General features: G+C 38.0%; 1 protein-coding gene across 4 annotated transcripts in view; it reads left to right on the forward strand.

Moving 5' to 3' along the window:
- Nucleotides 1–16,169, forward strand: part of LOC110609104 (nardilysin-like) — an 87,974-nt gene that overhangs the window by 37,439 nt on the left and 34,366 nt on the right. For all 4 annotated transcript variants that reach the window (XM_021748447.2, XM_021748451.2, XM_043951100.1 and 1 more), the window contains one exon: nt 4,706–5,079. In XM_021748447.2, the coding sequence (XP_021604139.1) occupies nt 4,706–5,079 (374 nt within the window). The remainder of the gene's footprint in view (nt 1–4,705; nt 5,080–16,169) is intronic.

Raw genomic sequence — 16,169 nt, forward strand, 5'->3', positions numbered from 1 at the left:
TATGTTTTAATACTTATGTGTTATTTTAGTGTGTGATTGGGCTTGGGCCTTATGTGTTTAAGTCAGGTCCAAAAAGAGTGTCTTAGGGTTTTATTTGTTTTTCTCCTTACTATATAAGGATAAGAAACAATTGTAAGAGGTAGTTTTTAATCAAAATTTCAGAATTCTTTTCATGCCTTTGGCGTGTATTGCTTTGAGTGAGAGTGAGGATTTGCTTTCATCAATTGCACCAGAAATCTTGGCTAACTTATCAACTATTCGTTGTGGCGTTTGTCAGATTCTCATCTAAATCCTTCGATCATTGGTATTTCAGCTTCTCTAAGTTTGGGGTGCCATAGGAGGTGGGTTTATCAAATCTTTGGATTCCATATCTACTTGTGCGTGTGGGTTTGAGGCTTGTGCCATAGGGTTCCGCGTCACTTCCAATCCTATAGAATAGATAGAGGAAATAGATAAGGCAAAGGCTCTATAGGATGGAGACAAAGAATCATAAAAGAGAAAGTTAGAAATAGAATATTTTGTATAAGATCTAACTCCTTTTCTTTGTGCAATTGGTTTGTTTAGATTATCAATGGGCTCAAGATTTAGAGTTGACTCACCAGATGGAGAAGAGGAAGATTCATGACACTGAAAAGGCTGCACAATGGCTTTTTCTGCTTTTGTTGTATCTCTTTTTTATTATCTCCTTAAATTATGTTTATTCAAACACCAATTATCTTTTCCCGATCACCAATAGTCTCTCTTGCATAGTAGTCTCCTCTTGAGTAAGACGCTCTAGAGTTGTAAGACTTGGAATTATCTCTTCTCTCTAATTGTCCTTCCCCTGAAAAGGTGATGGGATAGTATTGAAGTAAGGTTTAGTTTTTCTAAACGTAATATCCATACTGACAGTATCTTTTAGATGAGGGTGGTAATACTTGTAACCCTTTTGTGTGGGAGAGTACCCAACAAATACACATTTGAGACCCCTCGGATCGAGCTTCCCTATCCTAGTATAAACAAAACATGTGTACCCAAACATCTTTGGTGGAACAGTATAAGCATTTTTTCTTTATCTAAAGGGCTTTTAAAGGTAAGAGTTTTGAGAGAAATTCTATTAATGAGATAAGCTGTGGCTAAGACGGTATCTCCCTAATAGGTTTTCGAAAGATTCATGGTAAAAATGAGAGATCTGGTTACTTCCAATAGAAGCCTATTTTTCCTTTCAGCAATGCCATTTTGGACACTATTATAAGGACAACTAGTTGATGTAGTATCCCGTTAGGCTCCAAATAAGCGAAAAATGACCATTTATGTACTTTGTGCCATTAGCAGTTCTTAAAACTTTTATCTTAGTATCAAATTGAGTACAAATCATCTTGTGAAAAGATTGAAAGTAAGAAAATATATCACTCTTTGTTTTTATCGAATAAATCCAAGTCATTCGAATGCAACAACTAATGAAAGTAACAAACCAACAATTACTAGATAGAGAGGCGATCTTAGTAGACCCTCAAACATCGGAGTGGATAATCATAAATGGGATTGTACTCCTATTATTTCTCAAAGGATAAGTGTTTCTTATATGCTTACCATACTCACAAGCATTACAAGCTAAAGAATCACAATTGTTGAGATTGTTTCTGTAAATAGTCTAGATTTGTAGTGATTGTGTGCATAATTAGGGATATAATTTTGTGATATGATTGGGATATGATTAGGTTATAATTAGGGAATTAATTTATTTTCTTACTTAGTATGTACTCTTGTAACTAGTATATATACCCCAATTGGCTTGAGGGGAATAATAAAATATTTTCTCTCAAAGCTTTTGCTTTCTTCTTCTTCTTTCCTCAACGGTTTCATGGTATCAGAGTGAAGAAACTTGGTTCACCTGTGAGTGGCAGATCTGCCACCTTGCTTTGGTGACTTTCTGGATATCAGTTAGTCTCACTATCTAGCCCATTCTCCTTGCCGGCTTATCGGCTTCCTGGTGAAGCACTGCCATCAGAACCGGTCCCACACGCCTCTACGCGCCGCTCCAAGCAATCTGTCTCTACTCTCTAGCCACGCGCCGGTGCGTGAACCATCATCCGGCGACCGTTTCACGCCGCCGACTCATCCTCCAGCATCGCCGGGCACTGGCAACTCCAGCCCCGTAGGTCCGATCGCTTGTACAGCCCGTCTTCACCATGGTTTTAAATAACGGCCGTTACATAACACAATGGCCGTTATGTAACGGATTTTGGGGGGCCGTTACCTGTTATCCCGTTATACAACGACCCCTCTTGATTTGCAAGCGTAACGGCCGTTACCAATAATTAAAATTCTTTTATATCATTTATCTTCTGCTCCCTATTCTCATTTTGATTAGTTTTTACATTTTTCAGTAGCTTCAAAAACTATATTTTTAAGTTTTCTCTTCCCTTTCTCTTTCAAATTTCAATCTTCCCTACATATTTCTCATATAAGCTTAGATCCATTATAAACTACTCTATTTCCAAGCTTATTTCTTCTAAAAAGTTAATTAAATTTCATCTATTTTAGTTTTTAATAATTGTTTTTTTCTTTTTTTTTTAAAAAATTTTTGTGGATTAAAGTGTTAGTTTTGAGTTAAAATTGTACTTTGAGCTATTAGTTTACTCGATCTATAAAGATTATGTTGATTTTTTATATTTTAAACTATATGATGTTTAACTTGAGTTAAATAATCTATATTTTATATATTTATGTTTATTATGCATTTGTATATATTATTCTGAATTAAATCTAATCAATATCATTTTATTTATGAACTTTGCAAATTTTTTTTAAAAATTCGCGTAGCGCCAGACCGTTACCGTTACGTTACGGCCGTTACAGGTCTGTTTCCGTTACCCGCGACCACGACCGCGAACGTGGCCGCGACCGCGATTTAAAACCATGGTCTTCACACGCCCCTTGTGAACAATAACGTTGGATTTACTGTTCACAGGCGCAGATCCTTCTTCGACGCTCTTTTTATGGGCTAAAACAGTCTTCAAGAGCATGGTTTGGACGATTTAGCACTGTAGTTCAACAATTTGGAATGTCTCGAAGTAATTCTGATTATTCTGTATTTTTTCATTATAATGGTGATAGATGCATCTACTTGGTGGTCTATATTGATGATATTGTCATTATAGGAAATGATTATGATGAAATCTCTCAGCTTAAGCAACATTTGTTTAGTCATTTCTAAACTAAAGATCTGGGAAAACTGAAGTATTTTTTGGGAATTGAAGTGGCACGGTCTAAAACAGGTATTGCGATTTCTCAATGGAAATATGCTTTAAATATATTGGAAGAAACAGGCATGTTAGACTGTAGACATGTGGACAATCGCATGGATCCAAATGTCAAACTTGTTTCTGAACAGGGGAGCCACTTGAAGATCCTGCTAGATACAGAAGATTAGTTGGCAAGCTCAATTATCATTAGCACACGACCAAATATTTCCTTTGCTATAAGTGTGGTTAGTGAGAGAGCCATCATCTATTTTGACTGTATCCTTTTGTAGACACGAAATGCCATCATCTATTCTGTCCGTATCCTTTTGTAGACAATTAAGATAATAGATAAGGCCATGCACCGGGGTGTGGAAGGAGACACAGAGGGTTGTGGTGGCGCGTGAGGTCAAACGCGTGCTCGGAGCGGTGTCACGTCGCGGGAGATAGGCCAGAAATTGGATGGGCTTTCCTTCATACAGGTGGTATCGAACAACCTCCTTGATATATTCACCTAGAAGTTTGATCTATTAGTTAACCTTAACTTTTTGTGACAGATTTGAAACCATGGCAATTAAGGTGGAAAGGCTCTGATACCACGAAGAATTTTGATAGAAAATTTTAATTATATTCCAATTGAATTGATCTTTCTAAGTATTGAGTATTTTTACACAAATAATTAACCTAATTTAGGAATATTTATAAAAAAAATAAAATCTCTATAATTAACCCTAATTAGGATCCAAAATATCTGAATTTTCCTAATTAGGAACCTTCTATGTTGGTCAACAGTTTGGGACACCGTGTTTATTTACTATTACATCATAATAAATAGCAGAGACAAGAGTTGTTTTTGGTTTTTTAAATAGAATAACTATTTTTTTTTTTGTTTTCTCTCTATTTTGTGCTTTGTATTCTTATCTCTCTTTCTCTCTCTCTCTCTCTCTCTCTCTCTCAGTGGCCAAACAAGAAATGTGCCTTCAAATTCCACGTCCTAAGAGTAATATTTTCCCTACTGAGAGAGTTATTAGTTAAATTCTGATAAATAAGGCCTAATTGTTATTGACCAATTATGCATCTGTACGGGTGACTTGAGTTTCGATTTGTTTCGTAGAAACATAGGATGTTCTACCATAAGTCATACTTACTGATAATTAAGTTACTGGCAAAAATCCATGACTTTTTTCTATTAAATTAATGGTTTAGGTAAAAGCTCTAAATGAGTTGAAAGTCCTGTTCTTTAATTAATTCTGTCTATTGCAAAATGAGATATGGAATGTATTTATATGGCAAATGATTGGTTAGCCTATGATTGTGATTTTTCCCTCTCACATTGTGTATGTTGAATATTCCAGTAGCACTTCATATTGAAATCGTGTCTTTTTGAACTCTTCGTAGCTTCTGATCATAAGACATGTTGGTTCCATAAAATGATTGAGCTACTGACTCTCTCTTTCTCTTCTTGCACAAACCCATTTCAGATGTCCACCATGAGCCTTGGTTTGGATCATCTTATACTGAGGAAAATATTCCTCCTCCTTTGATGGAATTGTGGAGGGATCCTCCGGAAATTGATGTTCTATTACACCTACCATCAAAGAATGAGTTTATTCCATGTGACTTTTCAATTCGTGCTGATAACTCAAATGGCACAAATTCTTCTTCTCCAAGATGTATAATTGATGAACCATTGATGAAGTTCTGGCACAAGCTTGACAACACATTCAAATTTCCCCGTGCAAATACATATTTTCGTATAAATCTGAAAGGGGCCTACAATGATATGAAGAGTTGTCTTCTGACTGAGCTATTTATTCACCTTCTCAAGGATGAACTTAATGAGATCATATATCAGGTTAGTTGCTCACCTTTGATGACAAATAATTCTCAGCTTTTATGACAAGTGAACTTGCTATTTTCTTGAACCTGTTTGAGGAAAACCATAAATGTCTTTCTTTCAGATATGAAACTGTTGGCATTGGAACTTTTTTATGTAATAAACTACTGGAAGCAATTAACTTGTGTACTTTGATATGATGGTCTGTTTATATATTGTCAGAATAATTAGTTGAATGGGAAACCATAATTGTGTATTAAGAACATTTATGTAGACTAAAATACATTTCCATTTGGAAAGAAAAGAAATTATTCTGCTTTAAACCTCAACTCTTTTTATTTGATATTTGTTGTGTTATATACTGTTCAACCATCTTTTGAATTTTGTTTTTTGCAGAAAAGTAATCTTTGTTGTGTATATTACAATAGAGATTACAACATATTTATATATGAAAAACCTTATCTAGAAAGGAAAGGGAATTCTTTTATCAAGTCTGTGATCTTGCAATCCCTAATATTAAACAACTAACACATCTATTAATATTTACTTCCTATATCAATATATTTACTCCTTACAACACTCCCCCTCAAGTTGGAGCTGTTAATCACGCCCAACTTATTACATAAATAATCAACTCCAGTCTCATTTAGAGCTTTAGCGAAGATATCTCCTAATTGTTTTCCAGTTCTGATATGTCCTATTGAGGTTATCTTTTGTTGGACATTTTTCACGAACAAAATGACAATCAATCTCGATATGTTTGGTCCTCTCATAAAATACTAGATTAGAGACGATATGGATAGTAGCTTGTGAACCTAACATCTTCCAACAGTGATGCACCCACAAGACTTCACTTGCGGCTTGTGCCATGGCTTGATATTCAAATTCCGCATTAGAACGAGGACCATATTTTGCTTCTTATTTCTCCATAAGACCACGTTACCTCCCACAATATCCGGTGGTTGACCTCCTATCAACTTTCGAATTTGTCCAATCAGCATTAAAAAAACATTCAAAGTTTGAGTGCCCATGGTTACCATAGAAGAGGCCACGCCTTTGAGCCCCTTTCAAGTAGTAAAGAATCTGTCCGAGAGCATCCCATTGAGTAACAGTAGAAGAAGCCATAAACTAACTCACTACACCCATTGAATATGCAATATTGGAATGAGTTAATTCAACTTGCCAACTAATCTTCTATATATTTCAGGATCTGCAAATGGCTTACTGACTTCTGTGGCAAGTTGAAAATTAGGGGTTATTGATGCACTGCAAGGTTTAGCACCCAATTTTCCTGTTTCTGTCAATAAATCAAGAACATATTTTCTTTGGGATAAGAAAATATCTTTCTTACATCGCATAACTTGAATGCCCAAAAAATATTTCAAGGAGCCCAAATCCTTTGCATGAAACTGTGTTTTGAGGAATTCTTTTAGAGATGTGATGCCAGCAACATCACTTCCTGTGATAACAATATTATCCACATATACTACAAGCAAAATTATTCTACTATTAGACTTTCTATAAAACGCTAAGTGATCACACTTACTCATATTCGTTCTAAACTGTTGGACAGCCTCACTAAACCTGCCAAACCGTGACCGTGGATTTTGTTTCAAGCCATAGATGGATTTTCGAAGTCTACAAACATTGCATAACTCTCCCTGAGCAACAAAACTAGGTGGTTGCTCAATATAAACTTTCTCCTGAAGGTTACCCTGGAGAAAAGTATTTTTAATATCCAGTTGATGCAAAGCCCAATCATGTATAGCTGCAAAGGAAATAAATAATCGAATAAATGCGAGTTTGGCAAATGAAGAGAATGTGACAAAATAGTTAACTACATAAGTTTGAGCATAACCTGTGGTCACTAACTGGCCCTTTAGGCGAGCAACAGATCCATCAGGGTTTACTTTCACTACAAACACTCATTTGCACCCAATAGCTCACTTTCCTGGGGGCAAGGGCACCAACTCCAAAGTACCATTAGTGTCTAAGGCCATCATTTCTTCTTCCATCACAGCACGCCTATCGGGATGGGATAAAGTCTTAATAACAGGGGACTGAAATAGAATTTAAAGCAGTGGCAAAACAACAAGAAGAAGAGGATAATTGACTATAAGAAATAAAAGATGAAATAGGATGAGTGCAAGTACGTCTACTTTTGTGAAGGGCAATGGGTAGATCTAGGTCAGATGGTGAAGGATCGGTGGGAGCAGGATCTGCTGACGAAGAAGCGGGTAGTGGAGCGGAGTCAGAGTCCTCTAGGCGTCTAGAATAAATATGAAAAATGGGAGGGCGACTTGGCATATGAGCGAAAGGTGCAGGAAGATTCTGAGGATGAGATAAAGTGTGTCACAAATCTTAGTGAACTTGCGGAGGTGAAAGTAACAAAGAGATTAGACGAGTAGAGAAGAAAGAATAGAGATGAGAAGAGAAGAAACAGAATAGGTGAGAGAGAGAGAAAAGAACAGAATTGAGAGAGGGAGAATTATTGAATTCTTATTCAAGATGGCTGATAAAGGTCTTGAGCTGTTATTTATACAAAACTCGGTTAGGCTGCAAACTAACTTTCTCAACCAAAAAGCGTTACCCGTGCTTCCCTCAACAGAATTTCCCTCTCTTTACTCATTCAATTATTTTTTTTCTCTCCCATGAGAATCTTCTTGTCCCTAAGAAGAGAGAAAAGAAGGAAATTGAGCTAGGATAAAAGACTTATCTTCCCAAGTGGCATCCTCAGCTGGCAGTTGAGACCATTGGACCAACCCTTGTAGAATCTGTTGTCCATCTCTAAAAATCACCCTTGTCTTCAACACGTTCTCAAGTTCGATGATAACCTCATCTTCCTCAAAACTAGGCAGGTCTTGAATAATGGTGGAGCCCTCTCCCACTTTTTTCTTCAACAAGGAAACATGAAATATTGGGTGAATAGTGGCAGACGATGGCAGATACAGCTTATAGGCTGCTGGACCTATTTTCTCCAACACCTGATAGGGCCCATAATACCTAGCTGCTAGCTTAAAATTCTTTCTTACAACTAAGGAAGTTTGTCTATACGACTGTAATTTCAAGTGCACCCAATCCCCAACCTCAAACTGCCTTACACTCCTTTTTCTATCTACATATTGCTTCATTCGATTTTGAGCTTATAGCAAATTTTCGCAAATGAGTTGAGACATATGTTGTTTAGTCTGAAGAAATTCAACCACCCCATCCACAACAACATCCTGCAACTGAAATAGAGGTAAAGAAGTAGGCTAATACCCATAGAGGGCTTCAAAAGGGGACTTTTTCAAAGCTGAATGATGGCTGGTATTGTACCACCACTCAACGATAGGTAACCACAGCCCATGAATGGGGTTGTTAATAACAAAGGCATCTCAAATACCCTTCCAAGCTTGGTTCAACCTTTCAGTTTGGCCATCGATCTCAGGGTAATACGCAGAGCTACAGGCTAGCTTAGTACCCAACTTCCTAAACAAATCTCTTCAAAATAAACTGGTAAAAATCTTATCCCAGTTTGTTATAATGGAAGCTGGCAGCTTGTGAAGTTTAAAGACATTATCCAAAAATACTTGAGCTATGATGGAAGCAGAGAAAGGATGCTTTAGTGCAATAAAATGTCCGTACTTTGTAAACTTGCATATGACAACCAAGATAGTATCTGATCCCTTTGAAATGGGCAGTTGCTCTATAAAATCCATAGTGACCACCCGCTAAGCCTAAAAAGGAACCAGAAGTGGCTGCAACAGAGCTAGAGGCTGGCAGTGCTCAATCTTGCATCTAGCACAAGTTTCATATCTCTTCACCCATTCCATAATGTCCTTCAGGATACCAGGCCAAAAGAAGTGCCCTTTAAGTCTGATATAAGAAGCATATACCCTTGAGTAACCCTCTAAATAAAAACTGTGGTACAAGATGAGTAATTGATTCCATAAAGGTCCCTTCGATCCCACAAAAAACTGATCTTTATGGAATAACAGTCCATTTTTAAGTGAATAACCAGGCTAAGCAGTACTGTCAATGGCTAGTTTATGAAGAACTTCTGAAACCTTTGATGAAAAGGAAAAAGAGAGCAGAAGATTTGAGAGAAAATACTTGATTATTCCCCTCAAGCCAATTGGGGTATATATACTACCTACAAGAGTACATATAATAAATTAATTCCCTAATTATAGCCTAATCATATTTCAATCATATCACACAATCATATCCCTAATTATCACTACAAATCTAGGCTATTTACAGAAATAAGCTCAACACTCCCCAAGTTAGAGCGTACATATCATATGCTCCAAGCTTGTTACAAATATACTCGATTCGTGGTCCTCGAAGCGATTTTGTGAAAACATCAGCTAGCTGATCATTTGAGTTGACAAAGCTAGTAGAAATGCATCCAGACTCAATCTTTTGCCTAATAAAATGGCAATTCACCTCTATATGCTTCGTCCTCATGAAAAAATGAATTTGATGCAATATGGAGGGCATCTTGATTATCACATATCAATTTCATTTGGCCAGTATCGCTATATTTCAATTTCTGAAGGAGTTGCTTCAACTAGACGAGTTCGCATGTTGCTAAAGCCATAACTCGATATTCTGCTTCTGCACTTGATCTTGCAACCACACTCTGTTTTTTACTTTTCCAGGATATAAGATTCCCTTCAATCATAATACAATATCCTGAAGTAGATCGTCTATTTGAAGGAGAACTTGCCCAATTTGCATCAGAATAGCCAACAATTTGTGAGTGACCCTTGTCCTCATAGAGTAGACCCTGTCATGGAGCTCCTTTGATATATCTAAGAATGTGAATGACTGCATCCTAGTGACTACCATATGGAGTTTGAAGAAATTGATTAACCACATTTACAGCAAAGGAAATATCTGGTCGTGTGATAGTAAGATAATTGAGCTTGCCGACTAATCTTCTGTATCTAGCAGGATCTTTAAGTGACTCCTCCTGTTCTTAATATTTGGATCCATGGGAGTGTCCTCATATCTACAGTCTAACATGTCTGTTTCTTCCAATATATCCAAAGCATATTTCCGTTGAGAAATTGCAATACCTGTTAGTTTCCCCAGATCTTTAGTTTGGAAATGACTGAACAAGTGTTGCTTAAGCTGAGAGATTCCATCATGATCATTTCCTGTAATGACAATATCATCAACATAGACCACCAAGTAGATGTGCTTATCACCATTATAATGAAAATATACGGAATGATCAGAATTACTTCGAGACATTCCAAGCTGTTAAATTACAGTGCTAAATCGTCCAAACCATGTCTTGGAGACTGTTTAGCCCATACGAAGAGCGCCGAAGACGACACACTAAGCCTGACTCACCCTGAGCAACAAACCCTGGAGGTTGCTCCATATAAACTTCTTCAGCGAGCTCTCCATGAAGAAATGCATTTTTAATGTCCAGCTGATGTAGGGGCCAGTGATTAATTGCAGCCAATGAGATAAGGAGGTGAACATAACCTATTTTGCCTACTGGAGAGAAAGTATCACTGTAATTAAGCCCAAAAATCTGTGTGTAATCTTTAGCTACAAGGTGAGCTTTAAGGCGATTAATTTTGCCATCAGGTCCCATCTTAACTGTGTAAACCCATCGACAACCAACAGTAGACTTATCAGGTGGTAATGATACCAGTTCTCAAGTTCCATTGTTATGCAGAGCAGTCATTTCCTCAACCATGGCATTACACCAATCAGGATTATCCAATGCTTCTCTAACTGTTTTGGGTATGGAGACAGCAAAGACAAAAGTATAATAGGAATGAGACAAAGGATGGTAACTCACAAAATTATAAGTGGGATGAGGATTTCGGGAAGAGCGAATACTTTTTCGAAGAGCAAGAGGAGGAGTAGCTACTGTTGTTGAAGGCATGACCGAAGTAGTGATGACGGAACAGGAGGTGAGTCATTAGAAGTACCTGCATTAGGAAGAGGAAGTGTCATTGTTATTAGTAGATGGGTGAGACCGACGTGTATAGATTTGAAGAGGTGGCATAGGAGTGGGAGATGGACACACTTGCGGCAAATAAGAAATAAGAGTCGGAGGTACAAGCAAAACTCTAGCAACAAAAGTTTTGTGTGTTGGACTAGAAGAAAAGTAAGGAGAGGTTTCAAAAAAGATGACATCTGCGGACACAAAATATCTGTTAGTAGTAGGATCATAGCATTTGTAATCTTTTTGAAGTCGTGAATAGCCGAGAAAGACCCATTTAACTGATTTGGGCTGGAGTTTGTCTTTGCTAGGAGTATGATCATGAACAAAGCATATACATCCGAAAACACGCAGAGACAACTGGGTGGAATTTTGGTTAGGATATAGGACAGAATGAGGATTTTAATGCTGCAAAACTGAGAAAGGCATTCGGTTAATCAAGTAACAGGCAGTGAGGACAGCTTTCCTCCAAAATCGCAATGGAACATTGTGATGTAGGAGTAAAGTGCGGGCTATTTCAATTAAATGCCGATTTTTCCGCTCGACAACTCCATTTTGTTGTAGGGTATAAGAGCAAGAAGTTTGGTGAGTAATACCCCGAGTAGACAAGAAATGAGTGAATGAGGAAGACAAATATTCTCTTGCATTATTACTTCACAGTATCTTAATGCGAACACCAAATTGATTATAGATTTCAGCATAAAACTTTTGAAAAATAGGGAACAAATCAAAATGATTCTTCATCAGAAAAAGCCAAGTGCAACGAGAATAGTCATTAATAGAGGTAACAAAATATTGAAATTCCGGAGTTGTACTAATCCGACTTGGACCCCAAATATCTGAATGAACAATGTCAAACATAGAATTGGCCTTATTATTGATTCACGTGGGAAAAGCTCGGGTTTGCTTCCCGAGTTGACAAGACTCACATTCTAAAGAAGGCAAGGAAGAAAGGCTAGGAACTAGTTTTTGTAACTTGTTTAGACTTGGATGTCCCCAACGACTATGAATGAGTTCAACGGAGGTGAAAGACACAAAAGCAATTGGAGAGTTAGAAGTGGAAAAATAGTACAATCCTTGTGACTCATATCCTGCTCCAATCATCTTTCCAGTACTCCGGTCCTGCACAACCACAGATGTAATAGTAAAGATGACTGAACAGTGAAGATCTTTAGTCAAATTGCTAACAGAGATTAGGTTGTATGGACAGTCAGGGGTAAATAAAACATTAGTCAAGGGGTTAGAAGGAAGGAGATATACGTTATTGATCCCTTTAACTTGCGTTTGTGAACCATTAGCTAATGTGACTTTAGATGGTGTAGAAGGTGAAACAAAAGTAGAGAAAAGAGAGGGATTACCAGAGATATGAATCAGAAGCACGTGAGTCGAGGATCTATGAACCAATCGGTAAAGACTTGGTTAGATAAGTAAAAGAATTACCAGAATGGACAATATTTGATTGGGCTATGGAGACTGAATCTGAATCTGCCAAAAAAGAAGGATCTGGGACTGTGAACAGTAAATCCGACATTAGACGGGCTGGGCAAGCGATTGGACCTACTGGGCTAGAGTCACTGGCGTCGGGCGATGTTGGAGGAAGAGTCGTCGGCATGAAACGGTCGCCGGAAGATGGTGCACGCGTCCGCGCGTGGTCGTAGGGCGTGTGAAGGCGAGCTGATCGGGAGATCGGACCTGCTGGGCTGGAGTCGCCAGCGCCGGGCGATGCTGGAGGAAGAATCGCCGGGGTGAAATGGTCACTGGAAGATAGTGCACGCGTCGGCGCGTGGCCGGAGACAAGCTGCTTGGGGTGGCGTATGGAGGTGCGTGGGGTTAGATCTGGAGGCAGTGCTTCATCGGAAAGCAAATCAGAAGCCGGCGTGGAGAATGGGCTGCGCGTTGTCGGAGACATGCTGCTTGGGGTGGTGCGTGGAGGCGCGTGGGTCGGATCTGGAGGCGGTGCTTCACCGGAAAGCAGATCGTAAGCCTGCATGGAGAATGGGCTGAGTGGTGAGACTAACTGATTTACAGAAAGTCACCAAAGTAAGGTGGCAGATCTGCCACTCAAAGGTGAACCAAGTTTCTTGGCTCTGATACCTTGAAACCTTTGATGAAAAGAAAAAAGAGAGCAGAAGATTTGAGAGAAAATACTTGATTATTCCCCTCAAGCCAATTGGGGTACATATACTACTTACAAGAATACATATAATAAATTAATTCCCTAATTATAGCCTAATCATATTTTAATCATATCACACAATAATATCCCTAATTATCACTACAAATCTAGGTTATTTACAAAAATAATCTCAACAACTTCAGTGGCTACTTTGTCACCTTCATAGCTACTGAGTAAATTGCTCATCCACAAGGGCTGTATGGAAGAGTGTATAACCATGAAATATCCTTCTTCCGCTTCATTTCTAGATTATGCATCAGCCACTTTGTTTTCAACTCCTCTTCTATATAAATCTTATATTGAAGCCTAAATAACTTAGAAATCCCCTTTAGTTATGGTATGCAGTTTCTGCTCAAGTAAGTGCTTAATGCTTTCATGATCTGTCTTTATGAAAAATAGTCCTTGTTCCAAGTAATGTCTCCACTTGGAAACGGCAAAAGTGATAGCTAGTAATTCCCTTTTATAGGCTGATAGGCTGCTGGTTCTAAGGCCAAAGGCTTTAGATATGAATGCAACTGGACGACCTTCCTGCTAAAGAACAACACCCATCCCACTTCCACTTGCATCAGTTTCTACCGCAAATGGTTTAGAGAAATTAGGAAGTGCTAGAACAGGAGCTTTGAACATCACCTCTCAAAGCTGTACAAATGCTTCTTCAGCTACCATAGTCCATTTAAATGCATCTTTTTTCAAAAGATCAATAATGGGCTTATTGAGAAGGCCGTAGTTTTGAATAAACTTTCGGTAATACCCTGTCAAACCCAAAAAACTCCTCAATTAAACGTTTGGCTACCTTAGGAATGCTAGGAAACCATTGCTGCCACTTTGTTGGGATCTGTATAAACCCCTTTGCCCGAAATAATATGCCCCAAATACTCAACTCCAGACTTGCCAAAAGAATATTTAGACAATTTCACATAAAGCTGTTGTTTTGCTAAGATTTTGAATACTTCAAGTGCAGCAAATGATCCTCTCAAAAAGAGCTGTACACGAGGATGTCATCAAAGAAAACCAAGACAAACCTCCTCAAATAAGGTTTGAAGATGTGATTCATTAATGCTTGGAAGGTGGCAAGGGCATTAGTCAAGCCGAATGGCATGACAGTAAACTCATAATGGCCCATATGGATTCTAAAAGCTACCTTATGGACATTTGGTGGGTTCATTCGAATTTGGTGATAACCAGCTCCAAGATCTAGCTTTGAAAAGATTTTAGCCCTATGAAGTTCATCAAGAAGATCATCAATTATGGGAATTGGGAACTTCTCCTTCACCGTAATGTCAAATCCTCCCAAAGGCAGTAGCATCAAATCAAAACTAAATGAGAAACCTTGAACCTTCCAGATAAACCCAGGTGTGGTCCCATTGCTCCATATCCTTCTGCCATCAGCTACTTTGAAGCAGGGGGAGCTTTACTAATAGGAATCTTAAGTTGTTTGGCCAGTGCAGAATCCGTGAAACTGTGGGAACTTCCACTATCAACCAAAATCAAGAGTTGTCGGTTATTAAAATACCCAATCTGATGCGGAACCCCAGCCTATTAGAGACTGAAACGACACATATCCTAGTAAAAAGAACTTAGTTCAGAAAATAATTTCCCAACCTAAAGCACCCTTAATTAACATGCAATTAAGAACACTTATAACTGATTGATTTTAAGAGCATTAGGAATAAGAATCATACAAGTTAGTATCAAACCTTATTCGTGATGCAATGTCAAGAACCAAGATCTTTCTTAAGCTCTCAAAGAAGAATCACGTAAAGCAATTGTATTGAATAATTGATAGTCTGTGTACAATATGGAAAAAGAGATGCTTTATATAACCTAAATAAAGATCCATGATCTTTGCCACTATCCACTGCTACTGGATAACTAACCGCTACTGGTTAACTATTCACTACTGGATAACTACCCACTACTGGATAACTACCCACTACTGGTTAACTACCAACTACTAAATAACTACCCACTACTAAATAACTACCCACTATAAATACAAAATTTGAATTGTCAATAAGGACACTTTTGGCCTAATTGACTTGGAATGGCCAGATTGGTCTTCAACTTCAAAATGAACTTATAAAGCTTCAACATATTCCTTCATAAATCCTTGAAGTGCTTCCTTCAATCTCTTGGATCTCAACCTTGTAATTGGTCCTTGAGGCAATGCTAGCTCATCATTTTTGGTGTTGTTGGTTGTACTTACATCATCCCCTCCCTCTTGAAAATGATTCGTCCTCGAATCTGTACCAAAATCAAAAGAAGACAAATCAGAAACATTAAATGTAGCACTTACACCAAACTCACCTGGCAGATCAATTATATATGCGTTGTCATTGATCCGTTTCAGCACTTGAAATGGTCCATCCCCTCGTGCATCCAGTTTTGATTTCCTTTGATTAGGAAACCTCTCCTTTCGCATATGGATCCAAACCCAATCACCTGGTCTAAATACAACTTTCTTGTGACCCTTATTGGCCTGTTTCTCATACATTTTGTTACGCTTCTCAATATGCTCACGCGCTTTCATGTGTATTGATTTAACCATTTTAGCCTTCGCTTTTCCATCTAAATTAGACAACTCGTTCAAAGGTAAAGGCATTAAATCTAATACAGTTAATGGATTAAAATCATACACAATCTCAAATGGTGAATAACCAGTAGAAGAATGGACAACTCAATTATAAGCAAATTCAACATATGACAAACATTCTTCTCAAGTTTTTAAGTTCCTTTCCACAATAGCACGAAGCATAGTTCCTAAAATCTTATTAACAACTTTAGTTTGGTCATCTGTCTGTGGATGACAAGTAGTTGAAAATAAAAGTTTAGTACCCAATTTCCCCCACAAAACACGCCAGAAATGACTAAGGAACTTAGAATCTCTATCAGAAATAATAGTCCTAAGTATACCATGCAAACGGATTACTTCCCTAAAAAACAAATCAGCTATGTTTGTTATATCATCAGTTTTATGGC

This window comes from Manihot esculenta, chromosome 2 (genome assembly GCF_001659605.2).
Source record: "Manihot esculenta cultivar AM560-2 chromosome 2, M.esculenta_v8, whole genome shotgun sequence".
In the NCBI taxonomy this organism is placed as follows: Eukaryota; Viridiplantae; Streptophyta; class Magnoliopsida; order Malpighiales; family Euphorbiaceae; genus Manihot; species Manihot esculenta.